The sequence below is a fragment of the Chelonoidis abingdonii genome, chromosome 3 (assembly GCF_003597395.2).
Source record: "Chelonoidis abingdonii isolate Lonesome George chromosome 3, CheloAbing_2.0, whole genome shotgun sequence".
Classification (NCBI taxonomy): domain Eukaryota; kingdom Metazoa; phylum Chordata; order Testudines; family Testudinidae; genus Chelonoidis; species Chelonoidis abingdonii.
The window spans coordinates 79646515-79674398 of record NC_133771.1 but is presented as its reverse complement, the minus strand read 5'-3'; the positions used below and the strand labels follow the sequence as shown (position 1 = coordinate 79674398).

The 27884-nt window shown below is 38.5% G+C and overlaps 1 protein-coding gene across 3 annotated transcripts in view; it reads left to right on the top strand.

Moving 5' to 3' along the window:
- ASCC3 (activating signal cointegrator 1 complex subunit 3) overlaps positions 1-27360 on the top strand; it is a 544393-nt gene extending 517033 nt beyond the window's left edge. For all 3 annotated transcript variants that reach the window (XM_075063855.1, XM_075063856.1, XM_075063857.1), the window contains exons 38-42: positions 17579-17730; positions 18791-18953; positions 23039-23248; positions 25984-26159; positions 26255-27360. In XM_075063855.1, the coding sequence (XP_074919956.1) occupies positions 17579-17730; positions 18791-18953; positions 23039-23248; positions 25984-26159; positions 26255-26402 (849 nt within the window). In that variant the 3' untranslated portion in view covers positions 26403-27360. The remainder of the gene's footprint in view (positions 1-17578; positions 17731-18790; positions 18954-23038; positions 23249-25983; positions 26160-26254) is intronic.
- Positions 27361-27884: the final 524 nt, after the last annotated feature.

Sequence of the window (27884 nt, the reverse complement as noted above, 5' to 3'; positions counted from 1 at the left end):
ACTCCCATCCTGCCTCACTAAAAGAGGACATAAGGCTCTGTGGAATAGCGCTGAACATGCCAACAGTTGCATGACTAGTTGATATATTTTCAGAAGGACAAGGGTGAGAGTAATATCTTCTATTGGACCAACTTCTCTTGGTGAGAGAGACAAGCTTTCGAGCTTAACACGGAGCTCTTCTTCAGGTCCCGTGCCTGCTAGGTCCTGAAGAAGAGCTCTGTGTAAGCTCATAAGCTTGTCTTTCTCACCAACAGAAGTTGGTCACTATATTACCTCACCCACCTTGTCACTAATATCCTGGGACACCGACATGACTACAACTACGCTGCCTACAACAAAGGATGATATTTCTTCAGTCTTGTGATGAAGACCATTACAGTAGAAGACAAAATTTGTGTTTATTCTAACTAAATGATTCATCTAATATTTTGATAGTTTAGTAGTAGTGTTTACTGTTTTGAAAGCAATGCCCCAGCTTTGTTCCTATCCCTGATTTAATAATATCTGAAACAGAATAAATCAAATCTCTTTTTTGCTTCTCTTATCAAGCCCTATACTTTCTGGCTGTGTATTCAGTGATCAGCTCTTATTCTCCTGTTCTGAAACTATCTACTATATTTGTATTAATTGAAATGGATAATTGAGATAGTAATACAATCCATCTCACATTCAGCAGGGCAGTCAGTTTCACTGAGAAATAATATGACAGCAGCTGGCTTTGCATTTGGATTGGCTACGAGCATCCACTTGTAGTGTAATCATTGATAAAACATTTTAGTATTTCCAGGGCGTAGGACTACCATGGAACTCAGCCTTAACCTTTGAAGAGTGTTTACCTATGGATGTGTTAAGCACATCTCAGTAGGATACCTGTACATTCAGAGAAGACAGAAGAGAAGTCAGATCTGGAATTGTAGACAGAAGTACAGTTTGCAGTGAGAAATATGCATATCGCTTAACTGAGTAACCATGAGATTGTACTGCTGTTTTGTTACCCCTTTGCTATCTTGTGTCCAAACTTAGAGTGTAAGATCTTCAGGGCAGGAGCCTTAACTCCTTGTTCTAACTGTGAGGCCTAGCACATTTTGGGGTATTGTTAAATAATAATAAGCTTATGGTAATTGCACTGGGTCTTTTGCATTAGCTGTCTCAGAAGGCACCTTAAAAATATATATTAAAAACAAGTATTCTGCCCCATTTAACTAAATTTAACATACACCCTATATTTGTACACACAAGTATCTTGTGACTGACCAGGCTCATTGGTGTGCTTTAGATGGAACTACATGTAGCACTCCTCAGCTAGAAGATAGATTGCTGTCATACCAGCGCATTTGTGATCAGCAGAGGTGCCTGAACTATAGTCCTGCACATATCAAACAGAGAATGTGCTCCTCCACTTTAGAGCTTGCTTCCCCCATCACCTTCATCGTTAATAGCCCTAGTTTCAGAGCATGTTCCAAAGTCCATTTGTTTTCCCTAGCTGTGGAGAAGTGGGAAGGCTCTGATGGGAGATCTTAAGTATGTTTATAGCTGCTGTGTTATTGCTGGTTGCTGTAGATAATGTGATTAATGGATGAAGAGAGTCCGCTACAGGAGCGGTCTATTTTATGGTTGTATATTTAAGAATTGTTGAGAAGCGCCTGGAGCAAGGGATAGTCGCTCCATTTTAATGGATGTGTGTATTACTAAAAATAAACAGGAAGCCTTTGAAGGAGGGAAAGGAGAAAAAAAATTCAATAAACTTTAAAATATAGACAAAGCTTCTGAAACACATTAATTTAGCCAGTATATACACTATGTATGAATGTGTGTAGCACACCAATGGTGGTAGCCGAATTCAGTCACCATTGTAATACTACCTGCTTCCACATTTGGACTGATATTATCCTAGCTCAGAAGGGCAGAAGCAACAGAGTAATCAAAACTCTTCACCTAGGATGTGTGCTGCACTGATCGTGTTCATTTACAGATAATAAACAGATGTGTAGTGTTGTAGAGGGAGTACCTATGCATACTAGATGTTCAGAGGAACTCAAATGCCAGCTCTCTTTAGAGAAGTAATTTATTTTGTAGGCCTATGATTTTTTTTTTTTACTTTGGCACATCATAGATAAACTTGTAAACTGTTGTATGGCAGCACTTGGTGACAGTTTAATGATCATACGGTGCTGCTTATGTACAATCCCTCCCCCACCCATGACAACCCTTTTCCCAATTGGGGCTGGAGGAAATGACTAATGCTTAACCCATTTGTGTGATCAATTCACTTAAGCAGCTACTGTGAAATGTTAATCACAACTTTAATTTGTACTGCATTAGCATTTTGATTAACTTGTAGGCTTGCTAGCACACTTGAAGCACTTTTACTCATAGTTACTGCTCGGAAATGACTTTTTGATTAATTAAGTTTGTTAGACAGCAGCTGAGCTTCCTGAATGCTAACCTGATGGGGCCAAAAGTTCAGGAGAAAGTTACTGTGAACTGCTGCTGCTGTTGGGAAAAAAAAAAATCTTATAAATGCACTTAAAATATTTTCATTATTGACAAAATATTGTACTATTAATTGGAAATTGACCATAACCTTTAGAAAGGGCATATTTATCTTAAGAAAATGGCTGTAGCTTTTTGCTGCATTCGGTAGACTGATGTAAGCTTTGAAATTGGATATAGTGGTATCTTTAAGAACTTGGAGCTTGTTTATATTGGTGAGAGTGGGTTTTCATTGCCGTGGGAATTTCTCAAAAGTACTTTATTATGCTGTTGGGGTGATAAGCATAATACAGTGTATCAATTTATAAATTAATAACAATTTAAGAATAAGTTGGATTTCTGAACTTAACAAATTTTTGACCAGTTGGATAAAATACTGTAATGTTCGTGTTGCCAGAATTGCAATCCGTGGCTGGTTCTATCTGTGTAAAACCATTTAAAGCAAAACCAGTAAGAAACTTAGAGAGTTGTGCTCAACCAGATATATACAAAAGATGATCCATTCTTTCCATAGTTTAGATCACATGATATTACTTTAGAGACTGAAGAAGCAACACAGAGGGTCTTACAAAGCATCTGGGAAGGTCTTAGTTTGCATGCATCAGAGAGACTTTCAAGGGGGTAGGGGATGGAGAAGAGTGCATGTAGTAATGGGGAGCAAAGCAGGGGAAGAGGGAGGCGAAAAATGTGTGGAGAGGGGTTACAGAGAATAATATAAAAGGAGTGCCATCTGCCCTACTGGCTGCTTTCCTATTAACTGCAAATAAGGTAAGCTGTCTTTTCCTCAGTGGCGATACAGGTATACAATTCTGATTTACTGCATTTGAAAAAAAAATTATTTAACTTTTGCAGAGGAAACGTAATTACATTTTTTCTCAAACTGTATCTTCCTAGGCCCAGTACTCTGAAGTACAGCTGTCCGAAAAGAAGAGAATCTCTTTCTGTGAAAATTTTCACGCTTGAGAAAGTTTTATCCTGAAACAGTGCAAAACATCAAAAACCATGAAAATTTTCACAGGAAAAATTCCATTTTAGGAGAATTGAAACAGAATTTAGTTTCCAGGGCAGGCTCTTGTCAATTTCACAAAGCCTTCCAGCCCAGCTGCTGGAGAGAAAGGAAGCCCACCACTCTGCCTCCCTGCCAGCTCTGGAAGCTGGGGAAACATTGCCCATCTGCCAGACCTGGGATGGTGAATGCAGGAAAGCAGCGCATCTCAGTGCTCTCTCCATCTCCCAGAGTTGGCGGATGAGGTGGTGGCTGTGCGCTTTAATGCTGTTTCAATAAAAGTTTAGTCAAATGTGCAGATGTAGTCACCCCATGTCAAAACAGATATATTGGAATTAGAAAAGGTTCAGAAAAGGACAACAAAAATTAGGGGCATGCTTCCATATGAGAAGAGAATAGTAAGACTAGGAATTTTCAGCTTGGAAAAGAGACAAATAATGGGGCATATGATAGAGGTCTGTGAAATCATGACTGGCACTGAGAAAGTAAATAAGGAAGTGTTATTTACTCCTTCTCATAACACAAGGGGTCACCAAATGAAATTAATAGGCAGCAGGTTTAAAACAAACAAAAGGAAGTATTTCTTAACACCAAACACAGTCAACCTTGTGTCATAAGTAGATAGGTAAGGTAAGGGTTAATTTTTCTTTTGCCTGAAAGGGGGAACAAAGGAACCAAACACCTGACCAGGGACCAATCAGAGAACTGGATTTTTTAAAAGTCAGGGCGGGAATTGTGTATTCTAGGTCTTTTTGTTTTCCAGCTATGGAGGAAACATCTTTTCTGCTAACTCTATTCTCTTTCTAATATTTTCCTACAAAGTGTGAGTACAAAGGCCACGAGGCAAATAGGCTGTTATATGCTTTGTGTGTATTTACAGGTGTGTTGATTTGCTGGACTGGTTTAAAGGGGGCTATCTTAAATCAGACTGTTTATTCATATTTTCTTATAAGCAGGCCTGTATTGATCTCTTAATGCAGTATATTTGTTTTGTATTTTCTTTCTTTTTATATAAAGTTTTCTTTAAATCTTGGGAAGTTTCTTTTCCTAGTGAGGCAGAGGGGGAGGGAAAAGCCCAAACTCTGTGTCTACCTTCCTATTGTCCCAGGTGGAAAGGCTACAGGACAAAAGGGAGGGGAATCTTTGTGTGAGCTGACTAGGTGATGCATAGCCCTCGGGGACGCTAGATTGCTCTCCGGTTGTATTCAAGGAGCAAAGTATAGCATCGCAAAGGCTAACCAGGAAAGGGGAGAAGCTGGGGATGAGATAGGGAGACCAGAGTGTCTGGGTCTTGGGGGGTTTCTCCAGGGAAAGTCTGGGGGACCAGCAGCGAGGCAGGCGCTATATTCCTGTCTGGTGGCAGCGAGATAAAATCCAAGCTGGGAATAAGCTTGGGGAAGGTTCACGGTAAACACTCAGATTTTGTACGCTAAAGTCCAGATCTGGGCCAGACGTTTAGTACACCTTGGAACTCTTTAGATTATAACAGGGTTCAAAAAGGAACTAGATAAATTCATGGAGGATAGGTCCATCATGGCTATTAGCCAGGATAGGCAGGGATAGTGTCCCTAACCTCTGTTTGCCAGAAGCTGGGAATGAGCGACAGGGCATACCTGTTCTGTTCATTCCCTCTGGGGGCACCTGGCATTGGCCATTGTTGGAAGACAGGATACTGGTCTAGATGGACCTTTGGTCTGACCCAGTATGGCCAGTTCTAACACTGCGATAGTAATAAATAATCCTTATTAAAAATAATCAAATGCTTATTAATGTTTTAAAAGCAAGTTTGTAATGGCTGTTAAACATCTGTATTCTTAAATACTTTGTGAGGTGTGTTAAACCAAATGTGTCTTATAAAAAATATTTAAGGTACAAACATATACATATATGCATATTATACAAACATATATGTAAGTATATATATATATATATCAACTATCAGTATTACCCATATATTATCATGTATAACAAGTTATGTAAAAATATAGCTGGTATTTAGTTATTCAAAACAAAAGTATAATCCCTCATATATATTAGTGTATATACCCATAATATTCTGTAAGCACAACACACTTATAATTCTAACCAAAGCCCATCTCATCGACCACTAACTAAGTATAAAGGCCTCTTTATGTCACCTACAGGTTATCAAAACACAACTCTACACCCCACACTTCAGCCATGGTCCCAGGCCTAACATTCCCAGGTTCACTATAAAAAACTAAAAACAATTAACAAATAAAATCTATCAGTCGTAGGAGGAAATGTGCAAACTAAGGAACAAATGGGGCATAAATGTGTAAATAAAAAAGTAAGATGGCTACATAAGTGTTTAGCCCACTAGGCCATCTTCAGTCTATGTATTGCGCTTTTCCGGGACAATGGGTAAAGCAATAAAAAGACAAAAATGGGGGAAATGTAGTAGGAAGAGAGCCTGCAGCATAAGCCAGGTCTGAGGCCTGGGCTAAAGTGGTAGTCAAAGTTTTACTAATATAAAGCAAAGACAAGCTGTGAGCAAAAGGCATGACCTGCTCACAAAATCTGGCAAAAACAGAATTAATATTGCAAAAATATACATTCCTAAGAAGTACTAGACACGGGGTACTCACGCAAACACATCCCAAAACCAAGTGATGCCAAAACATCCCAATATCAAAAACATTCCCCAAGAATAACAGAAACGCACAGACTCCTCCTAGAAGATAATGTCAAGATAACAGTACGTAATAAAAATGTTTTACTCAAACCAACATGTACAAGGTGATAGGTGGTAACAAGCCACATCCCAGGGCAGTAACTGACTAACTGACTATGTCAGAGGGGCAGTACATAGCTTGTTTATATCGGTATATAAAAATGTATCTCAAAGGAAGTGTCTTTGTCTAGCTAAAAAGGGACAGAAAGTCCCACTGTTCATTGAGCTGGTCCACTGTTACGGGCAAACATATTAGTAGTCTGGTAAAGTCTGCAGTATACTAATACTGGGCTTTGCCGACAATAAACCTGGGCTGGTGCCTTTGTACATTGACGAATCTTGTGGTCATTGGCAGTTCGCTTGAAATCTACTGTGCCAGCTGTCTGCGTAGAGCTGTGGCAGCACATAGAAAAACACAAAAAGAACACACACAGCCGAACATCTAACCTCACCTGGGTCTGTGTGCAGCCTCTATAATCGTAGCAATGAGATACAACAATCATTAATAATGTAGTTTATTTACTGATTAATTTATTCAAATATAGCCCTTGCACAGATTTAAATCAATTTTAGCTATAGGAAAAGTTTGAAGAGTCTGTGTTGTTCTGTTTTGTTCAAAAGAAATAAGAGATTTGACAGAAATGCTATATCTTTTGAAGGACCTAGTTATTAACATAAAATCATCACTGACAAAGATTACAGATGACACAAATTGGGGGCATGGTACATAATGAAGAGGACAGGTCACTGATTCAGAACCATCTGGATTGCTTGATAAATTGGAGGCAAGCAGATGATATACAATGTAATATGGCTAAATATAAATATAGGAATGATGAATGTAAGCTTTACTTACAGGATGGGGGCCACTGTCCTGGGAAGCAGTGACTAAAAGAAGATTTGGAGGTTGTGGTGGATAATCAGCTGAACAGGAGCTCCCAGTGCAATGCTGTAGCCAAAAGGGCTAATGCAATCTTTTGATACATAAACAAGGGAATCTTGAGTAAGGGTACAGAAGTTATTTTACCTCTGTATTTCACAGAATCATAGAAATGTGAGATTGGAAGGGACCTTGATAAGTCATCTAGTCCAGCACCCTGCACTCATGGCAGGACTAAATATTATCTAGCCCATCCATGACACATGTTTTATCCTGTTCTTAAAAACATCCAACAATGGAAATCCAACAACCTCCCTACGTAATTTGTTCCAGTGCTTAACTACATTTGCAGTTAGGAAGTTTTTCCTAATATCTAACCTAAATATTCTTTGCTGCAATTTAAGCCCATTACATCTTGTCCTGTCCTCAGTGGATAAGGAGAAAAAAAATGTATCATCCTTCTCTTTATAACACCCTTTTATATACTTTAAAACTTACTTGAAGACTTATCATGTCCCTCCTCAGTCTTCTCTTCTCCAAAACAAGTAAACATAGTTTTTTCAATTTTTCCTCTTAGGTCATGTTTTCTAGACCTTTAGTCATTCTTGTTGCTCTCCTCTGGACTTTCTCCAATTCTCTGCCCACACTACTCCAGCTGAGACCATATCAGTGTTAAGTATAGTTGAAGAGTAGAGTAGCACTGGTAAGACTGCTTCTGGAAGACTGTGTCCAGTTGTGGTGTCCACAATCTAAGGAGGATGTTGATAAATTGGAGAGGGTTCAGAAAGAGCCCTGAGAATGATTAATAGATTAGAAAACCATGTCTTAGTCATGGGCTCAAGCAGTGCAATCTATTTATCTTAACAAAGAGAAGGTTTAAGAGGTGACTTGATTACAGTCTATAAGTACTGTGACAAAGTTCCTCCTCTACCTTGGTGGGTCCTGCGCTTATTGGCGGATTTGCTCACCTCAGTGATCTTCCCCTCTGGTGGAACCCACAGTCTGGGTCAACTCCTCCTGTGTCTGATCAGCAGTTGCAAGGTTTGGGGGGAAGCCGGGCCCGCCCTCTACTCCGGGTTCCAGCCCAGGGCCCTGTGGACTGCAGCTGTCTATAGTGCCTCCTGTAACAGCTGCATGACAGCTACAACTCCCTGGGCTACTTCCCTATAGCCTCCTCCAAACACCTTCTTTATCCTCACCACAGGACCTTCCTCCTGGTGTCTGATAATGCTTGATTGTCTGATAATTCCTCAATCCTCCAGTAGCACACCCCCTCAGTCTCAGCTCCTTGCACCTCTTGCTCCCAGCTCCTCACACGTGCTTCCTCTCCTCTGGCTCCTCCCCACCTGACTTGAGTGAGCTCCTTTTTAAACCCAGGTGCCCTGATTAGCCTGCCTTGATTGTCTGCAGGTGTTCTAATCAATGTAGCTCTCTCCACTGCCTTCTAGAAAGATCTTAATTGGCCCCAGGTGCCTTGATTAACCTGGAGCAACTACCATTTGGTTACCATAGTACTAGGGATTTGTTTAGCCTGGGGCTAACATACCTGTTCCTCAGTACTTTACTGTAGCCATCTGGCCTTTCCCCATCACAGTACCTACATGGGGAATAAATATGTGATAATGGCTCTTCAATTTAGCGGCGAAAGGTATAGGTTAGAAGTTGAAGCTAGACAAATTCAGACTGGAAATAAGGCATAATTTTTTAACAATGAGGGTAATTAACCATTGGAAAAAACTACCAGCAGTCCTGGTGGATCCTCCATCACTGGCAACTTTTAAAACAAGATTGGATGTTTTTCTTAAAAATATATGTTCTAAGAATATTTTTGAGAAATTCTATGGCATGCGTTATACAGGAAGTCAGACAGTTAATCACAACAGTCCCTTCTGGCCTTCGAATTTATGAATCTATTAATTTTAACTCATAAAGTAAGTCACTGATTTACTTATTTGTAAGTGCTATACTTTTTCAGCGGATACACTGTAGCCTTCCTACTAAGGTAAGAGGTTGAATCTCCACTTTAAAGGCAAAACAGAACTCAACCTTAATTGTGAAGTCACAACACAGTATTATAAAGTATAACCATGGCGAAAAAAAGAGATTCCCAAAATGCAAGTGAGAAGTAGGTCTTTCCCTCTACGGTCCAAGATATTAGACTCTAACTCTTCAATGTCACATGTAAGTCATTGTAGAGCTCCTAAAATTGTATTAATTATGCAGTTTCTCTTCCACCTAAGCCTGTTCAGTTGGACTTGAGTTACAAGTGGCAAGATATGAAAACTAGTACCAAGAAAAATTTTAAAACTCTCCAGAATATTTCTAAAATGACAGATTTCAAAGTAATCATAATGGCTCCTATGTCTGAGTCAGTTTTATAAGTGTGTGTATGTTTGTTTTCAGTATGTAAACGGCATACTTTATTTGAACATATGTACTGAAACTGTCTTGAAAGTGCATGGGTAGAAGCTTCTGCCACTGCCATTTCTTCCCATGTTGCATTAATTCCTCTTTTAAATATATGTATTAAAATAGCATCAGGGGGAGTTCTATATCTCTCTCTAGAAAAACTACTAGGGAAAGAAGACGATTTTAGATCAAATTCCCAAGAGTAGAAGATAACGTCCACTTTGACGGCTGAAAGGTGCCACACCCTGTAGAACAGTTCCTGTTTCCTATTTGAGCAGGAAGCCATCAGTCAATTTGAGGAAACCACTATTTGTGACACACAAGAAAAAAAGCTGACACTTTCAGTTCCCATTCCCCAGATTAGAACCGACTGCGAATCAGCCAGTTGGCTCTAGAGTTCAGAATCTCTAGTATGAGTGGCTGAGAGAAGCAACTGTATCCATTCACATCAAGACCCAGCGGACTTTGAAGGCACAATAGGGCAGCATTTTGTGTCCTCTTGATGATTGACCTAAACCTCTATGACGGAAGTTTCTGTTTCGATTCTCACTGCCTTTCCCTTGAGATGTTGCTGGAAGTGACTGCTAGCTTGTCAAGCCCCTCTGATGTTTGAGACTGATAATTAGCTTAACTTTCAATGTGAGAGACAAGAGTCCCTGTCACCTAATAGACTCCACTCTACGAGAGATTTCTATCTATCTTTACTACCATTAATCATGGAGGAGCCAGGGATCCCTGTGGGGAAATATAGGACATCACTGGTCTCTCTGATGTAGCATAGAAGGAGCAACTGAAAGGGCTGGCAGAGAGCCAGGAAGAGAAGAGGCAACTCCCTGCTGCCTTGCACCATCTGCCCTCAGCATCAGTAGACCAACCTAGAGAAGGGGCATCTGGGACACAGGAGGCACCACGAAATAAGATACATATCGAAGAAAGGGAAGAAGCCTCACTTGGTCAGAGAGAAAAAAGAGGAACCTGAGGAGGGAAGGAAAATGAAGACCCCCAGTGGCGACAACAGAGTGGACCCTATCCAAAAAAAATTGGGATTAGAAGGCAGAATCTATATATGGCTTGCCTTTTCCCCTCGCCAACTACTGACGGAGAAGCAGCCACTCAGTGCCCCTTGAAAATTCCTTAGAGGGGGCATTGTCACCTAAAGTGAGCACTGAGGCGCTCGTATAGGAGGCGTTCCTGGGGAAAAGAGAAATAGTCAAAATCAATATCAGAATCAAAATACTACCCTGAAATCTGAATATCAACTTAGTACAAATATTTGCTCATCCCTAGTGACTGATACTATCTTACTCTGCAGCAGCTTTATTACAGAGTGAGCCAGAAGTCCCATATATCGAACGTCTGCAGTTGATCTTTATAACAAATGAACTTTCAGTCCCTTGGATGTTTTCTAGTCAAGCTGTGTGACTGAAGGCCAAAATAGTGCTGTAGTACACATCATTAATTGTTCCTGTGATTATTTATATAGCATCGTTGGAGCACGTGGCACTTTAAGACAAGGAGCACTTAAAAGGCTTACAAGCAAAGGCCTTAATCCTGCATGAAGAGCCATGTGAGTGCAGCCCGTATCTGTGTCGGCTAGGGGCCAAAATAGTGCAGGATCAAGGCCAACATATGATTATGCAGATTTTCTACTTTCTTCCTTTATTTCACTGTCATTCTTTATAACAAAATCAAGAATAATACATATTCTCTATACTCCCAGGTTCCTCCATTCAGTCTATCTTCTCTTCCATATCAAAAAAACCAAAAGATGCTTTCATGTACCTTTTAATTTACTATAAACCTTTTGTTTTACTCTACTGCAAGAAAATTTCTTGCATGATCTGCGTCACTTTCATCTCACGCTATTCTTTTTTTAAAATCTCATAAATGTCATTAAAATATCCAGCTTCATCATAAAATCTTTGTGAAGTTAAAATGAGATGCTTCGCTGACCAGATTTATTCATGTGCAATTTTTCACTCTGAAACAACATTCTTAATCTAGCATAACCTGTTATCAGCTGTAAGATATTTATAAAATTATATACTTAAAGGTTTGGCTAACAAGAATTAAAATTATAATGCACTATGTATTTTGGCAGGCTGTTATAACACTGTAAATGACATATGGGACAAAAGATCAGGTCATTTAGAAGAATTGTTTTCTGGAGCAGATAAACAACCATCAAGTTTAACTCTGCCAAATATTAATAACTCATAATGAGTTGGTGTTGAGCGAGGTGAAAGGGAAAGAGAAAATGGTGAGATACAGGAGATCTGATTACACAAATAATAATAAGTAGTAGTAATTATACTTGGAAATAAATCTGTTGAATTTTTTTCCAATTTTTAGCTACTAAGTTTTATATATGGCCAATTTGGAGGAAACTAAATGACTCAATTTTTATCTTAAGTATTTACAGGAATTTCAATTTCCATTGAGTATCAGGCATATGTATGTTTTACACTTAGCTAAAAATGAAAATCTGTGTAGGTTTCCAAGGTAGCAAATTAAACAAGCAAACTTTACCATTGTACCAGCTCCTTCACAGTGTCACTATCTTGAATTTCACATCAAGACTGAGATGCTGTGAACAAATTGTATGGGTAAAGGAGCAAAATATTAGAGGAAAAGAGGACTTGCTGTGTGGATTCCTAGTAGTAATCTGGAGCCCACAGTCCCCCCCACACAGGTTTTTGGTACCCCATAGGGGATATCTGTAAGTTGGCCTCTGTCAATTTCTGTGAGATATTCTAAAAAAAAAGGATCCTTCAGTTCATTCTGTAAACTCTTTCTCTCTTTACCCATCTGCCCCATTCTCCACCCCTCAATAAAAATCTACTTTATTTTAGGTAAAAACAAATGTTTACAATTGTCAACAAAAGTAGATTACAAAAAGAAAACCAACTCAACATATTGGAAGCATAAAGAAAGTCATGCTCATATAAGCAAAAGAATAACTGCTGTTCACACAGTTGGTGGCTATCCTTCGATACGAGTATGATGTCTGCCATAGGGAAAAGTCATTGATGAGACTTAAGATGGCTGAGGAGTCCAATCTGTGCTATATAGGTTTTTCCACATATGTAACAGACGGTTGCTTAGAGAGAGCACAGCTGCTGGCCAGGATGCTGTATGTTTTCCTTTTCCTTCTGCCGTTTCTCAGTATCTTGAGCGAGACAATTATCTTCAAAATGGGCTGAGGCTTAATGTATGATGCAATGCCACTGCAGTCTATTGTCAGCCAGCTCTTCCCAATTCGTGAAGTCAATGCCTCTCTTCTTAAGATATATTTTCAGGGTGTCCTTTTAGTGTTTCATAGAATATCAGGGTTGGAAGGGACCGCAGGAGGTCATCTAGTCCAACCCCCGGCTCAAAGCAGGACCAGTTCCCAACTGACTCATCCCAGACAGGGCTTTGTCAAGCCTGACCTTAAAAACCTCTAAGGAAGGGGATTCTACCACCTCTCTAGGTAACCCATTCCAGTGCTTCACCACCCTTCTAGTGAAAAAGTTTTTCCTAATATCCAACCTAAACCTTTCCCACTGAAACTTGAGACCATTACTCCTTGTTCTGTCATCACGTACCACTGAGAACAGTCTAGAGCCATCCTCTTTGGAACCTCCTTTCAAGTAATTGAAAGCAGCTATCAAATCCCCCCCCATTCTTCTCTTCTTCAGACTAAACAATCCCAGTTCCCTCAGCCTCTCCTCATAAGTCATGTGCTCCAGCCCCCTAATCATTTTTGTTGCCCTCCGCTGGACTCTTTCCAGTTTTTCCACATCCTTCTTGTAGTGTGGGGCCCAAAACTGGACACAGTTCTCCAGATGAGGCCTCACCAATTCTGAATAGAGGGGAATGATCACATCCCTCGATCTGCTGGCAATGCCCCTACTTATACAGCCCAAAATGCTATTAGCCTTCTTGGCAACAAGGGCACACACTTGACTCATATCCAGCTTCTCATCCACTGTAACCCCTAGGTCCTTTTCTGCAGAACTGCTTCCTAGCCATTTGGTCCCTAGTCTGTAAGAGTGAATAGGATTTTTCCATCCTAAGTGCAGGACTCTGTACTTGTCCTTGTTGAACCGCATCAGGTTTCTTTTGGCCCAATTCTCTTAATTTGTCTAGGTCCCTCTGTATCCTATCCCTACTCTCCAGCGTATCTACCACTCTCCCAGTTTAGTGTCATCTGCAAACTTGCTGAGAGTGCAGTCCATGCCATCCTCCAGATCATTAATGAAGATATTGAACAAAACCGACCCCAGGACTGACCCTTAGGGCACTCCGCTTGAAACCAGTTGCCAACTAGACATGGAGCCATTGATCACTATCCGTTGAGCCAGATGATCTAGCCAGCTTTCGATCCATCTTATAGTCCATTCATCCAGCCCATACTTCTTTAACTTGCTGGCAAGAATACTGTGGGAGACAGTATCAAAAGCTTTGCTCATAGAGTCATAGACTCATAGGTCAGAAGGGACCAATATGATCATCTAGTCTGACCTCCTGCACAAGGCAGGCCACAAAACCCTACCCATACACAGGCCTCTGTCTCCGATGGGTCCTCTTACCATGACTAAGTTAATAAAAAGAGAACTTGCTTTGGAAAATGAGTATCAGCCATCCACACACAATGACGAGCCCAGTGAAGCTGATGTTTCATAATCTTTGCCTCAGCACTGGTGGTTTAGCTGCAGAGAGAAGTCTGGCATTGATGTGACAATCTGCCCATCTGATATGGAGACTCTTCATAAGGCAACGCTGTTAGTATCATTCCAGACAATTAAGATGGCTTTGGTATGTCACTCATGTCTCTCACTCATAAAGAAGAGTGGGGATGAATACTGCATTGAAGACCAGGATCTTCATTTCCATCTGCAGATCTCTGTCAATAAATTCACAACAGTAAAGCAACTTTCCGAAGGATGCACTGGCACAACGGATCCTATATTCAATCTCCACATCAAGATTGGCTGTCTGGGAGAGGTGGCTACCAAGTTAAGGGAAATACCCAACATTTTCCAGGAGTTCACCACCAATGACAATTTGGGGTAAAGGGGTGCAGCTTGTGCTGGGGCAGGCTGGTCTTCCCAATGTTAAGTGAATGATAGGCACCTGATAAACGATCTAGCGTGGATTGCAAGTCAGCCTCGGTGTGCATGAGGGTGGCACAGTCATCAACATAGTCAAGATTGGTGGTAATAGTCCTGATTACCTTAGTTTTAGAATGAGGACACCGCATGTTAAAGAGCTGCCAAATTGCACATCTGTCTCACAAGTCTAAGTGCAAGACAACCAACACATAGCCACCGCCTGCATGCAGATTTGTGACTAGGGATTCCCAGAGATTGCTACTCCTAGCCCTATCACCACAGGACTTTTAGTGTGAGATGTTAACACCCTTGGCAGAGGCCTACATATGAAATCTTTTAATGTGGGTAAGCCAGTGCACCTGTGGCAGCCTTACGAAACTGAGCAGGAAGGAGGTCTGGACCCAGTAGAAGGGAAGTCTGAGAAACCAGAGGTCTTTGTCTTGCTGCAGCCCTCATTCACCTTCACAGCCAAGGAGAATTAACAGGTCCTCAAATAACCTGTTCCGCCATTGGGGTCTGTTAACACAATAGACAAGGTAATTAGGTATCACTTTGTTGCCCATGTACGTTAGCTATTGCGAATTGGGGGGTGAGGCAAGTGCATAGGTAAAGATTAAGTAAGAGTAGCAACAAGAAGAAAGGAGAGAAGGAATGGAAGGAAGAAGAGTGGGAAAAGTGAAGTGGCCATTAGAGGTACGACTGACTGGGGAGAGCGTTTGATGTAGCTACCCTTTGATAAGTGAGAGTTACAGGCTAAGACATACTTTGTACAATCTACAAGCAGGAAAATTATTAATTTACCAGTAAGTTGATTTTTGAAATGGTAGTCTTCTCCTTGATAAATACTGACGGTATTTCCTCCTTCCATATGACTGGAAATCTGTGTGAACAAACACACTGGCTCGTAGGCTGTCTGGTTACTCCTTTCAAATTTGGTTTCCAGCATCATCAGACTTTCTATAGCAGAGAAATGCAAATCAGCTTGGGGGTTCTTACGAGAAGATCATAACAGTGTCAACATTGATAGTTTTGCCTTTACAGGTATATTTATAGGGCAAATGGAAACATTTCAGATTTACTCCCCCAAAAGATTCCTAGCATGCAGAAAAATTAACTGCAAGACACATTCCCACATCTTTCATGAGAAATGGGGCAAAACCTAGGTAATTCAGGACAACATTTTAAATATTTTTATATATGTTAGTGATTCTATCACCCTGGTCTGGAACAAAATCTGTTGAAATTGCAATGTCATCTACTAATGTAAGATGTGTGTCTGACCATGACTGAAACCAACTTGTGTGTTTTTAAACTCAGTATTTCTCCGGAATCAGAGTAATTTAATTGAAATAGCTCAGCAAGTGTAAACAAGTCCTTTGTTTAAAGAAGATTTCACTATTTAGTTTGCCTTAAGTAAATGCTGCCTTTTGTTTGTCTGTAAAACATTTGATTAAATGTACGGGCTAATATACACAGCTCCTCATTATTCCACTAGTAGGCTGTAAAATGAGCTAGAAGTATTACAAGTAAATACACTCTTGAGGAAGCATCAAACAATGTCATTTGTCTTGAAAAAACACAAATATGTCTGAGGCATGTTCTTTAAAAGGAGCCTACAGGATTCTAGTATCAAAACTAAGCATCTAAATTTAAAAAATGTATGGAAACTGTCCAGTACTACTAGACATTCCAAATTTAAATGATTACTGAACATTCCTGCTCTTTTTTTAAACAATTTTCCAAACTTCTAATGAAATTTCAAATTTCTTACCTAATTGTTGCTTTTGAAAATACATCTTTACATGAAATTAGCACAAAGAATCTGATGATGTTGTTTTAAGAGTTTCTGCAGTTTGCAAACCAGTAAAGTTATTTTAGCAAAATCCATTACCAACTGAAATGTCCCAGTAAATTCTAATAATTGTTGTAATATACTGTGCACAGTGGAAACTGTATTACATATTTAAATATTTGTATTCACTGTAAAAGTGTTATATTCAAACTAAACAGTCCTATTTTGACTATGTGTTCTTTTGAAAAGTTCTCAGGTACTCTTTTGGTTCAACAAGAAAAAACTTAGGCACACAGTTACAAAGACTTACACATACGCTTAATTTACGTGTTGTGAGCAATTTCATTGACGTGAGTGGGACTGCTCACTGTGCATAAAGTTAAGCACAAGTACCCATCTTTGCAGAACTGGACCTCAGTTATGCTTCTTACACATACATTCTATTTTGATTTCCAGTTTCTATTAAAAAATCAACTAAATAAAAATTAGAAATGGGCCTAGAAATTAGTAATGGCCCATTTATAGTATTGAGAGGCAATGTTGTCTGAATGAAGAGGTGGTTAGGAGTCAGGAATCTTCTGAGCTTAAATCCCAGTTCTGACACTGACTTTTAGCAAGTCGTTTTACCTCTGGCCTTCATTTCGTCATCCATGAAATGGAACTAATACTAGTAGCTAATGCAACGAACTATCATTAAATATTCATTTTGGGGACAAACTTCTAATATTCATTTAATTTATTTGAATTAGAAGTGTTTTCAGTAATTCTGCAAGTATACAAACTCTTTCTTATACAGAAACCTTCAAAAACAATATTGAATTTAGCTGTAACTTTTCATCCCTTTGAAGCAAATCCTTAGATGTGTACCTTACAGACAATCCTTGGACTGTACTCTAAGTCACATTCTAGGCTGCTCTAGTGCCCCAAACCAGTGATTTGTTTTTAAAGGCAAACTTGGAAATGGACCACTGCTGTTACATTTTGGGATACATTTTAGTGATGATTTAGCACCTAATCCAACTCTCATTAAAGTCAGTAGAAAGACTTCCATTGACTTCAATAGGAGGTGAGTTAGACTCACAGTCAAACTCCCGTTTTATGTGCAGTAAGTCCCTGTACATTTAACATTAAAGAAACGTCATTAGTTTGTATCTAGAACACGAAAGAAGAGGTAGTTGCAACTGTATTTAATGTCTTGTTTGTTTAGGCAATGCTGGATGTTGCAGCAAACCAGGGTTGGTTAGTGACTGCTCTGAATATAACCAGCCTGGTGCAGATGGTTATCCAAGGCCGATGGAAACATGACTCTTCCCTGCTTACTTTGCCCAATATAGAACAACACCATCTTCACCTTTTTAGGTACGTAATTATTCAAAATGTTTATAGTTCTTTCCGACTCTTCATTTTCTCATATTGATTGTCATTGTGTCCTGGAATGTTAATAATATAGCAGAAGCTAAGCCCATCCCACTCTTGCTATTTCTCTCTCCCAACAACTTGTTTGTTTTTGTTTGTTTGTTTTAATTATTTCTAAGTTCACCCACCTCTGCAGAGTTCATTAAATAGTTCAGGCAACCCTGGATTGTATTTTAAAGGAGGGTGATTTAAGACAGCGAAACAAAGGATGAATTTTTTGAAGGATTCCCAGTTCCACCAAATCTAACTCTGTTTATATATTGCATCTTTACTTTGGTCCACCATAAAAGTATACCCATACATGGCCTATCTCAACTTTTCCATGCAGTACTGTACATCAAATTGATGTATTGCACAGGTAATGTAATAATTAACACAATGCAAAAATAAATTACTGGTATTTAGTATCAGAAGTCAGTATTGAGTCTTAATATCAAAGTACAGAAAACAAATATTCAGTATCTCCAAAGAATTTCCTTTGTAGAAAATACTTTCTAAATAACTATACGAATGAGAATTTGAGTCTTCTGTATCAATTGAGGCTGCTTATCATACTGATAAGACTACTGCTCCTGTTTTAGTCAGATTGGGGATTTCCTATATATAAAGTGTAAATTGTAAACTGAAAATTATTAATATTAAAGATTTTATTGAATGGTGAATATCTCTTTTCTGTTTATTAAGAATGGTAACTGTTTAATGATCTTTGACCCTGGGCTACCACACAATTGGTGTCACGATTGATGTCATTTTTAAATACTGTGTCCAGCGGCAGTTCCGACAGTCTTAATCAATCTTTCAGATTCTAGTATTTATAATTGATTAAGAAGAAAGATGTTTCATTCTCATCATGCAAACTTTCAAGACAATAATCTGAGCAAAGGGGGTCGAGCACTTCTATGTAATTTCTTTCTTTCTTTCTTCTAACCACCCTTTGCAAATCTCTCTCTGTATAATAATTTGTTAACTCCACACTGGAAATATGTTTTGTTGTCTTTATCAGGAAATGGAACCAAGAAAAAAGGAAGGGCTTGTGTGGAGTTTACCGTGGAGGTTACCAAGGACCTATTGAGTGTCTTCCTGAATTGATCGCTGTCTCTGAAGGAAAAGAAAACATTTTTGCTTCCATTGTAGACCATGACTTGCAAGCTGTACACATTACACAGGTAATGCTTTCTGGAGTGATTTCAGAGTTCATTGTAAATGTGATTGGGAAGGAAAAGTTGATGGGAGAAGCAAATATCACATTATTTACTTTCCAAAAATGCATATAAACTGCAACACATGGGTACTCTAATTTAAAGAAAGACCTCATTTTACAAGGGTTTCTTCCCACCGCCCCCCCCCATTCTTTTCTAGTTATTTTGCCCCCTTCCCTGTTATCTAGCAACACCAATATGATTCATAGCTGATGTTAATGCTGCTCCTTGGCCTGTTGGAGGTCTTTCCCTAGAACATTCAATCTGCTGATAGTTACCCACCTTTTTTGTAGGCAACTATGCAATAAGAATACACGCATTACAAATATCATTGTAGCTGGTTCCTGGAATATTCTTTCAAACAGAATATTTTGGGGAATATAGTTGGTAGAAGATCCAATGTTCAGTTTCTGTTTGGAAGAGGAAAAGCATATATGTTTTCCCCTCTTCTCAGAGAAAAAAAAACTATAGTCTCAAAGTATTTAAGATACTATTGCTTTAAGCTGTTTCCAGTCTAAAGCATAGCAGCATACCATAGTATTCATCACATGAGTGTATTGATTGCAAATACACACATAAAGGAAGAAAACATCAAAAATGTGTGTTGTGGATTTTTTTAAAAAATCTTCATAATTGAAAGTGAAGTACTGGACTTGACTGTTCAGATTCTGTTAAATCTAACACTGGCATGCAAACAAAAAGGAAAGTATTTAAATGTCCATAACAGACAGCTGCATTTCTAACTACATTACCATCAAAATTTTGAATAAAGGAAAGTTATTTAAATCAAAACAAGGCCTCTTTTAACAACAACAGATTTCTAACATAATACACATTGATGTCAGTCCAAGTTTCAGATGTGATGAAAAATTAGAACATTGTTATAATTAATTCAGGGAGAACTCAGAAGTAAACTTACTTAATTTATTTGCATAAATTGCCATTCTGTTATCTTTAAAAGCAAATGCAAATTGGCTCTGTCTGATATGATGATGGTTATTTGGCTCAAAAGTGCTTCAATTTGCGTAGCAATCTGGTGTCGTCTCTGCAGTGAGGCGATCCCAGGTAACATACAAATCCTGAATTATTCCAGAAATTAGTATGTTTAAAGCATCAATTTAAGTGCTAATTGCAGTAGTAATGAGAAAAAGCAGTACTACTGTGAGATTTGCATCTACTGCCCCATCAGTATGCCTGGAACGGCTGCTGACTGGCAGAGGATTTGGCTGCTAATTAAATAATTGTATGCATGGCAGTGTTCTCGTCTGATTCAATAGATGAAGATTAATCCTCAGATAAATATGTTTGGCTGGTATTGAAATGTCTTAGCAGTTTCTTCAAAAATAACTTGTGTGTATGTGATGTGTACATACCGTGTGTGTGGGGAAGCAGATGTAAATATAGATACATATAGAGAGGGGATATATGATATGTTACAGTGTAAAGGAAAAGTTTCAGTCACATGAGTTTGGGATGGCCACATAACTCATGTATGATAGAATTGTGACCAAATAATGCAGGCCATCTCAAATATTGGCTGATAAAAACTTTATACCGTATCATTATGTATTCTGTACATACAACGCATCTTTCACAGAACAACTATTTCAGAAATGGTTTAGTGATTTTTGGGGTTTCTTAATTCTATTGGAATAATTTTTGGCACTCCATCTGTAAAGTCAAGTGTCTTAGTTATGTACAGGGGTCAAAGGAAAAGAAAAAATACTAATCATACAACACTTCTTAAAAAGACCAAAAATTCATTTTCTATACATAAAAATATGACAAATTTAAAGTCTGATATCTTGGAACCATCCAGGGTTCAAAGCAAATGATAAGTGTACCATGTGGAAGCCTAGAATATTCCCTTTCCAGTGGTACAAAGCTCTTGCTTCTGGCCAGGATGGATTGTGAGTTCATAATAGCACTTAAACCCTCCATTAATGCAGAACCAAATAGTGACCAGCTTGAGCTTTAGATGAGTGAAATTTTGGGGAGAGGGGAAGAGGAGGAAAACTCAACATCTTGGGAAAAAGAAAGACTGATAATTTTTAAATGGCAGCTCTTGAAGCTGGATTTGAAATGCTAGAATAAATCCTGGAGATAAGGATTATTGCGCCAATGATGACATCAGAGTTCATGAAAAATTACAGTACAATTTTTTATGTGGTTATCACTATCATATATGGTGATATAGTGGGTGCAGGTATTGTACGTGTGTGTGTGTATATATATATACACACACAAATATACATGTTTGTCATATGTATATATAATATATGTGTAAAAGTGTGTGTAATTTTGCATAGCAAAAAACAAAGTAAAATTTTCAAAAGCATATGAGTGACTTAGTAGCCTAAGTTCTATTTTGAAAAGTGATTTACGCACTTAGGATCCTGAGTCTCATTGAAAGTCCTAAGTGCCTACATCTCTTTTGAAAATGAGACTTCTGTTTCACTTAGACACTTTTGAAAATGGGACCTATTAGCTGTACAGAATAAGTCTGAATGTTAACTAATGCCAAAAATATTTTTTCTAATGAAAAATGATACTCCTCCAGACAAAAAGGAAAGAGTTGCCTTGTTAACGCCAGATGAGAGAGATAGAAAAGCAAATGATTTCTCAATTCATATCAAAAGTATCTGCTCCACAACCTAGTATTAGCTACCTTCAGTCTAGAATTTATTTTTTTATGGCCCTGTCCCCCCTTTTTAGCAACGACCACTTGATATTTTTCTTGAGCATTATTTGAATCTCTCCACATCACATGACTGACACAGATGGCATGCTACAGTTGTCAATTATCTCAATGATCTAGGAGCTAATCTTGTCTAGAACAGAGAATTTTCAAAACCATACCACGGGTCATAACTTCAGAAAGAAAAATCGGTCTCTAGGCCTGGAGATTGATTGTACTAAATCTACATTGGCATTAGTTCAGTTTTTCACTCAGTGCTATTTTGTTACAGTATGCTCCTGTCTGCACAGTAAAAACCTACCATACTATGGAACTTAGATTACCGTACAGTAGCCTCTGACACAATCAAAAACATGGTCAAGTCACACGGTATATGCAGGATCAGCCTTTGTTCCTGAACCATAATACAGCTCTGCAAAGTTCCAAGCAGTAACATAGTTAAAACAAGGTTTCTACAGAATTATTTGGATTGAGCTAGAAACCTTTTTAACCATATTGTAATGCGGTCCTTGGACACAGTAGTTTTAACATGCAAATGAGACTTCATGTGTAATTAAATGGTAGGGTGCTCGGTTAGTAAGTGTCAGCATAACTTCACTGAAGACAATGGAGCTATGATGATTTACCCCAGCTGAGGGTCTGGCTCAGTAGGTCTAAAACGTTTCTACAAATAAAAAATAAAGCAGAAAGCCATCACATGTGGGGATGAAGGAGCACTTCGTTCACCCACACAGTTTGCATGTCCCTAGTACCAGTTCGAAGTAGAGGGTTGCTGGGAGAGAGAAAACTGAGAGACTGTTGCAGATTCATAAAGTGATAAGAGGAAGACTTGAGTGTCTTTAGGAGGACTGTAAGGACAAGAAAGCTTCTTGGGGATGGATGCAAGAAAACCTTAAGTATGGCTAACTTTGAATAGGCATTTGAACTTTTGAATAATTATTTGAACTGATCCTCTGAACTGCCTGTCACTAATTAGCACTGCATGGATTCACTCGTTTTGAATTATGTTGAGGAAGTTTAATTCAGACCTTAATTATACTAATTTTTAGTGGCTTATAGAAAAAAATAGTTTAATCTGGAGTAGTAAGGATTTTTCCTTTTGTTCAGAAATACCATAATCTTGGTGAAGCATGTATAGTACACTTGAGGAAGAAAGCATTTTCTGGAATGATCTTGAGTTATATCATTTAAAATACATCAGACTTGTTAATAACATAATAAGTTCAAAGTGTGCATGAATGTGTAGAATACACCATGACATTTTTACGGTTATGACAGCAGAATACATTTTAGAGGTTTGTGTTGTAGCTGAAACTGAACTTTGTCATTTTGTTCATGATGTGTTATTCCACAGGCTTGGAATTTCTTGTCCCATTTGCCAATTATAGATGTTAGTTTGAGCATCAAAGGATGTTGGGATGAGTCATCTCAGGAGCAGAATGAACTGCCTATCCCTACTTTGGCAACAGATATGCGGGATGACAAAAAGTGGATCAAGTTACATGCTGATCAAGAATATGTCCTCCAGATAAATTTGCAGAGAGTCCAGATGAGGCATCACAAGGTAGAGTATTCATAATTTTCATTCTGTAATACACCAGCTTCTGATATTCAGCCACTCAGTTACTGGAAGTATAGTGTACCATATAGTAAGTTTCTGTTGGACTATTAACGCTTTCATATAAATCATTAGTTCTGTGGTAGTTTCTTTGGCAGCCTGGTTCAAAGACAGGAAATGTTAGTAGTGAGGCTGGTAATTTTTCCAGTACTGTAGGATAATGGCTCCAATATATGGAATATTTTATTTGTTTGGTTTTGCCTCGCTAATTGGTTGAAAATCCTAAATGAATCAATATTTTCTACATTTTTCTGACATTTGGATTAGTAACTTGATTTCCTAGGGTCATAATAACTGTGTTTAGTTTCGTTTTTAAAGCATTATGATCCTCTGCTAAGTACTTCACTATTTTTCTGTAATGTGCTTAATAAAAAAATAACTTGCTTTCCTTTTTAGTCCCTACTTTGGATTCTCCTTGTGAGCTTCCTCTCTCCATAACAAACATACAGTGATGTAACTAAACTTCATTAGGCTTTGCCCCTTCCTTTTTACTCACTTACTCTACATTTACTAAAGTGTACTGCACTCTTTGAAAATCAGGTCTTTTAAACTAATCTGAAGTTTGACACACAGAAATTGAGGTACCAGAATCATTCAGCACTTTTGAAAATACAAGCCATTTTCTTTTGGCTTTAAATCTCATATCCAAAAGCACAGCAGAAGATTAAGTGGTGCTGTAGCCCTTCCATCATGATTTGCTTTGCAGTTGTAGAATATCTGCATCCATCCATGTACCATCAGTGAGTTCAACATCTAGGAGATCCTGAACCTTCAGACTCTCAAGACATTTTTTAAGTAAATGCCAAATAGTTGGACACCAGGAGTGAAATTCTAGCCCCATTGAAGTCAATGGCAAAACTCCCATTGACTGAAATGGGGCCAGGATTTCACTTTAGTTTTCTTTTGCTAATTATTTGGGGCGGGGGGGGGAGGAATAATGCAGTTGTAAAATAAAATGATCAGCAAAATTATTGTTCATAGTGTATGAGCAAAATAGTTCTTGAGTTCTCCTTTAGGAAAATTTGAGACAACTTTGTTGTCACCTTAGGTGTAAAAAAAGATTAACAGAGGCATATATTTTAACATCAGAGTTGGGTTTATAATAGTATTAGAAGTTAACTTTCATTCATGCAAGAATTACTTAAAAATAAAAAAAAATAAAAAAGTCCTGACTGCAATGGCAGCATAATCATTCTTTGTTTGAAGCTTCATTGCTCTGTTAGTGCTTTTTCTTCCCCCCCTGTGGATCTTTAGTAAAACCTTTCCATCTACAATACACTAAATGAATGCTGATTGAGTGTGCATCATTATTAGTACATTCAACTTGCAGCAATAAAGTCACTGTCTTAAAGAATCACTGAAATAATCTTCCGTTTTGCTACATCAACCTAAAATAAAGACTGCAAGTACTGTCATTGTCTTTATATTAATCTGGAACAATGTTGATTGATATTATTTACAGATGCTAGGAATACAATTAGCCATTCTTCAGAAAATAGCATTCACTGTGTTTTAGATTAAATTATCAAAAGGAGCAGATTTTTCATTCGTAATTTGATTTGATTAGAAAATAGAGAAACCTATGCAATAATATTTGGAATAATATTTTGTTTTCTGTTGTGTATGTTCCTGTAGCTCTGTCATAAGCAGATAGCTAAGGGTTAATGTTTCTTTTACCCGTAAAGGGTTAACAAAGGGAACCACACACCTGACCAGAGGACCAATCAGGAAACCGGATTTTTCAAAGCTCAGGGAGGGAATTTTTGGGTGTGTGTCTTTTGTCCGTGTCTCCTGGTGCCTCTCTCGGCTCTGAGAGAGGATCTTTTTCTATCTCCAGGTTCCTAATCTTCAATTTCCAAATTGTGAGTACAAAGGTAAGAAAAATAGGCTTATATTGTGGGGTTTTTTTGTATTTACATGTGTGTAGTTGTGGAGTTAAAATTGTATTTCTTTTGAATAAGAGCTGTTTATTCATGTTTCTTTTAAACAATTGACCCTGTATATTGTCATCTTGATACAGAGACCATTTTTTATGTCTTTTTTTCTTTCTTATATAAAGCTTTCTTTTTAAGACCGTTTGAGTTTTCTCTGGTTAAGGCTAAGGAACGACGGGAGGGGGAAATCCCTTTGTGTTAGATTGACTAAGCTTGAATTTGCATAGCCTCTGGGTGAGGGGGAGAGACACTTAATCTCTCTGGGTTTATGTTTCAAGGAATTGAAGCAGGGAAATCTCCTAGTGTACGCAGGGCGGGAAAATCTGGGGGAAGGGAAAGAGGGAGAAGGGAAGTGGGTTATTTCCCTTTGTTGTGAGACTCAGGGCATCTGAGTCTTGGGGTCCCCCAGGGAAGGTTTGGGGAGACCAGAGTGAGGCAGGCACTGATACCTGTCTAGTGGCAGCACTATAAAATCCAAGCTGGTAATTAAGCTTGGAGGGTTCATGGAGGCACCCACATTTTGGACGCTAAGGTTCAGAATTGGGACTTATGCTTAGGACAAGCTCACATTTCTTTTCAAAAGGCTTTATCTAGAAAACTGATAAAAGTGTTCTAGTTCTGCTTCAGTTCTAGTTCTCTGTACAAATTTATCATCTTGTCCTTTATGGTGTGGTTACCACACAAAGACAAATGATGGTTTGGGTGAGAGATTCCCAGTTGCATTAACTTGTATTTTCTGCCTAACAGGGAAGGCAAGACAGTAAAGCAGTTGCTCCTCGATTCCCCAAAGCCAAAGATGAAGGGTGGTTTTTAATATTGGGGGAAGTGGATAAAAAAGAACTCATTGCCCTGAAAAGAGTTGGATATGTCAGATATCGAAATGCTGTCTCGGTTGCTTTTTATACTCCGGAAACACCTGGAAAGTAAGATGGGCTTTGACTTAAAATTATCCAAATGTTTAAAATTAAAGGTTGACTTCTTTGAAAAAGAAACTGATGCTGTTACTATTATATTTTAGGTATATCTACACATTGTATCTCATGAGTGACAGTTATCTTGGCATGGACCAACAGTATGACATTTATCTGAATATCAAACGACCCAGCATCTCAGCACAGATCAGCACTGAGGTCTCTGAAGCTGAGAGTCACTTGGCTCTGAAGTAATGTTACCTGAACAATCTGTTTGAAGGAAGTGGTCTTGAAACCTGGATGTTCAGTCATTCTGGACAAGAGAGAAATTATGTTTGCCTTAGTCAAATCAACTTCTAACCTCAAGACACCTAGGAAATTGAAAGTGACTGCTGTATTGACTCTAGTAACACAGAGTTAGCCACAGTGGCCTTAGCCTTTTACAAAGTTTTGCCTTTTATTGTTTCATCTTTGTACGATTCTTAAAATGTAAAATGGTTCTGTTGTATTATTAATGTAAATGCCATAACTGTATGTTGGCAGATCAAAATAAGAAAATAGCTATTTTAATTTCTATACATTTAGTGCTATAGTCTTCATTTGAAAATGATTAATGTGTAGCCACTCTGTTGGTATTGTTTAAATGGTCTTTTTTTCTTAATTTATGAGGAGAATTCAAAACTTGAGCTAAGAACTGAGAGAAAACATTGCTGATATATGGTAGTGTATAAAAGGACATATCTGTAAGAAATTTGTTCCACTAGACTTTTCAATGTAAGATGTATAGGATGTTTCAGGGGTCGGCAACCTTCAGCATGCTCCCCATCAAGGTAATCCATTGGCAGGCAGCAAGATAATTTGTTTATGTTGACCATCCGCAGGCACGGACCCTCACAGCTCCCAGTGGCTGCAGTTCACCATTCCTGGCCAATGGGATCTGCAGGAAGCGGTGCAGGCCGCAGGGACATGCTTCCTGCAGCTCCCATTGGCTGGAAACAGCAAACCACAGCCACTGCAGATAGTGAACATAAACAAAATGTCTCGCTGCCCACCAGCGGATTACCGTAATGGGCCGCCTGCCAAATGTTGCCAACCCCTGGGATATATAGTGATAAAACTCAACTCTTGAGCATACCCTATGTTATGAAGGTGGTGAACATTTTCAAATACTTATGTTCATTATACGTTTAATAAATCTGGTTGTGAAATCATGCTCAATCAAGCTGTTGATTTCAAAATGAACAAACATACAAATACAGGGCTTATGGATAGAAATGTCTCTTTTCACATTAATGTACCAATTTCCTGAATGTTAATGTCTTTCTGAATGAAGAATGAGTCACTGAGCTGCTCATTAGTTACTTTCTTTTGCCAATCTAGTGTAAAGCAGTCACTGCAGCTTTCAAAAATAAATGATGGACACAATACCCCCAAAGGCAAATAGAATCTCATCTAGGTTTGTAAATAAAATACCTTGTTAAAAAGTGTTAAGATTGAGAGTGGTTCAGGAAAGCCTAGACAACACAAAAAAGCCAATATTACACTTTTGTTACAAAAATTCTATTCCTTTAAAAACACACACACGTGAATGTCTGAACACTCACACAATATACTTACCTTTGATGTTTTGCTTACACATTGTCTGAATGGTATTTTGTCTTGTATTTAGATTGTAAGCTCTCTGTACCAGAGACTGTCCCATGTGTTTGTATTACACCTCACACATTGGAGGGTGCT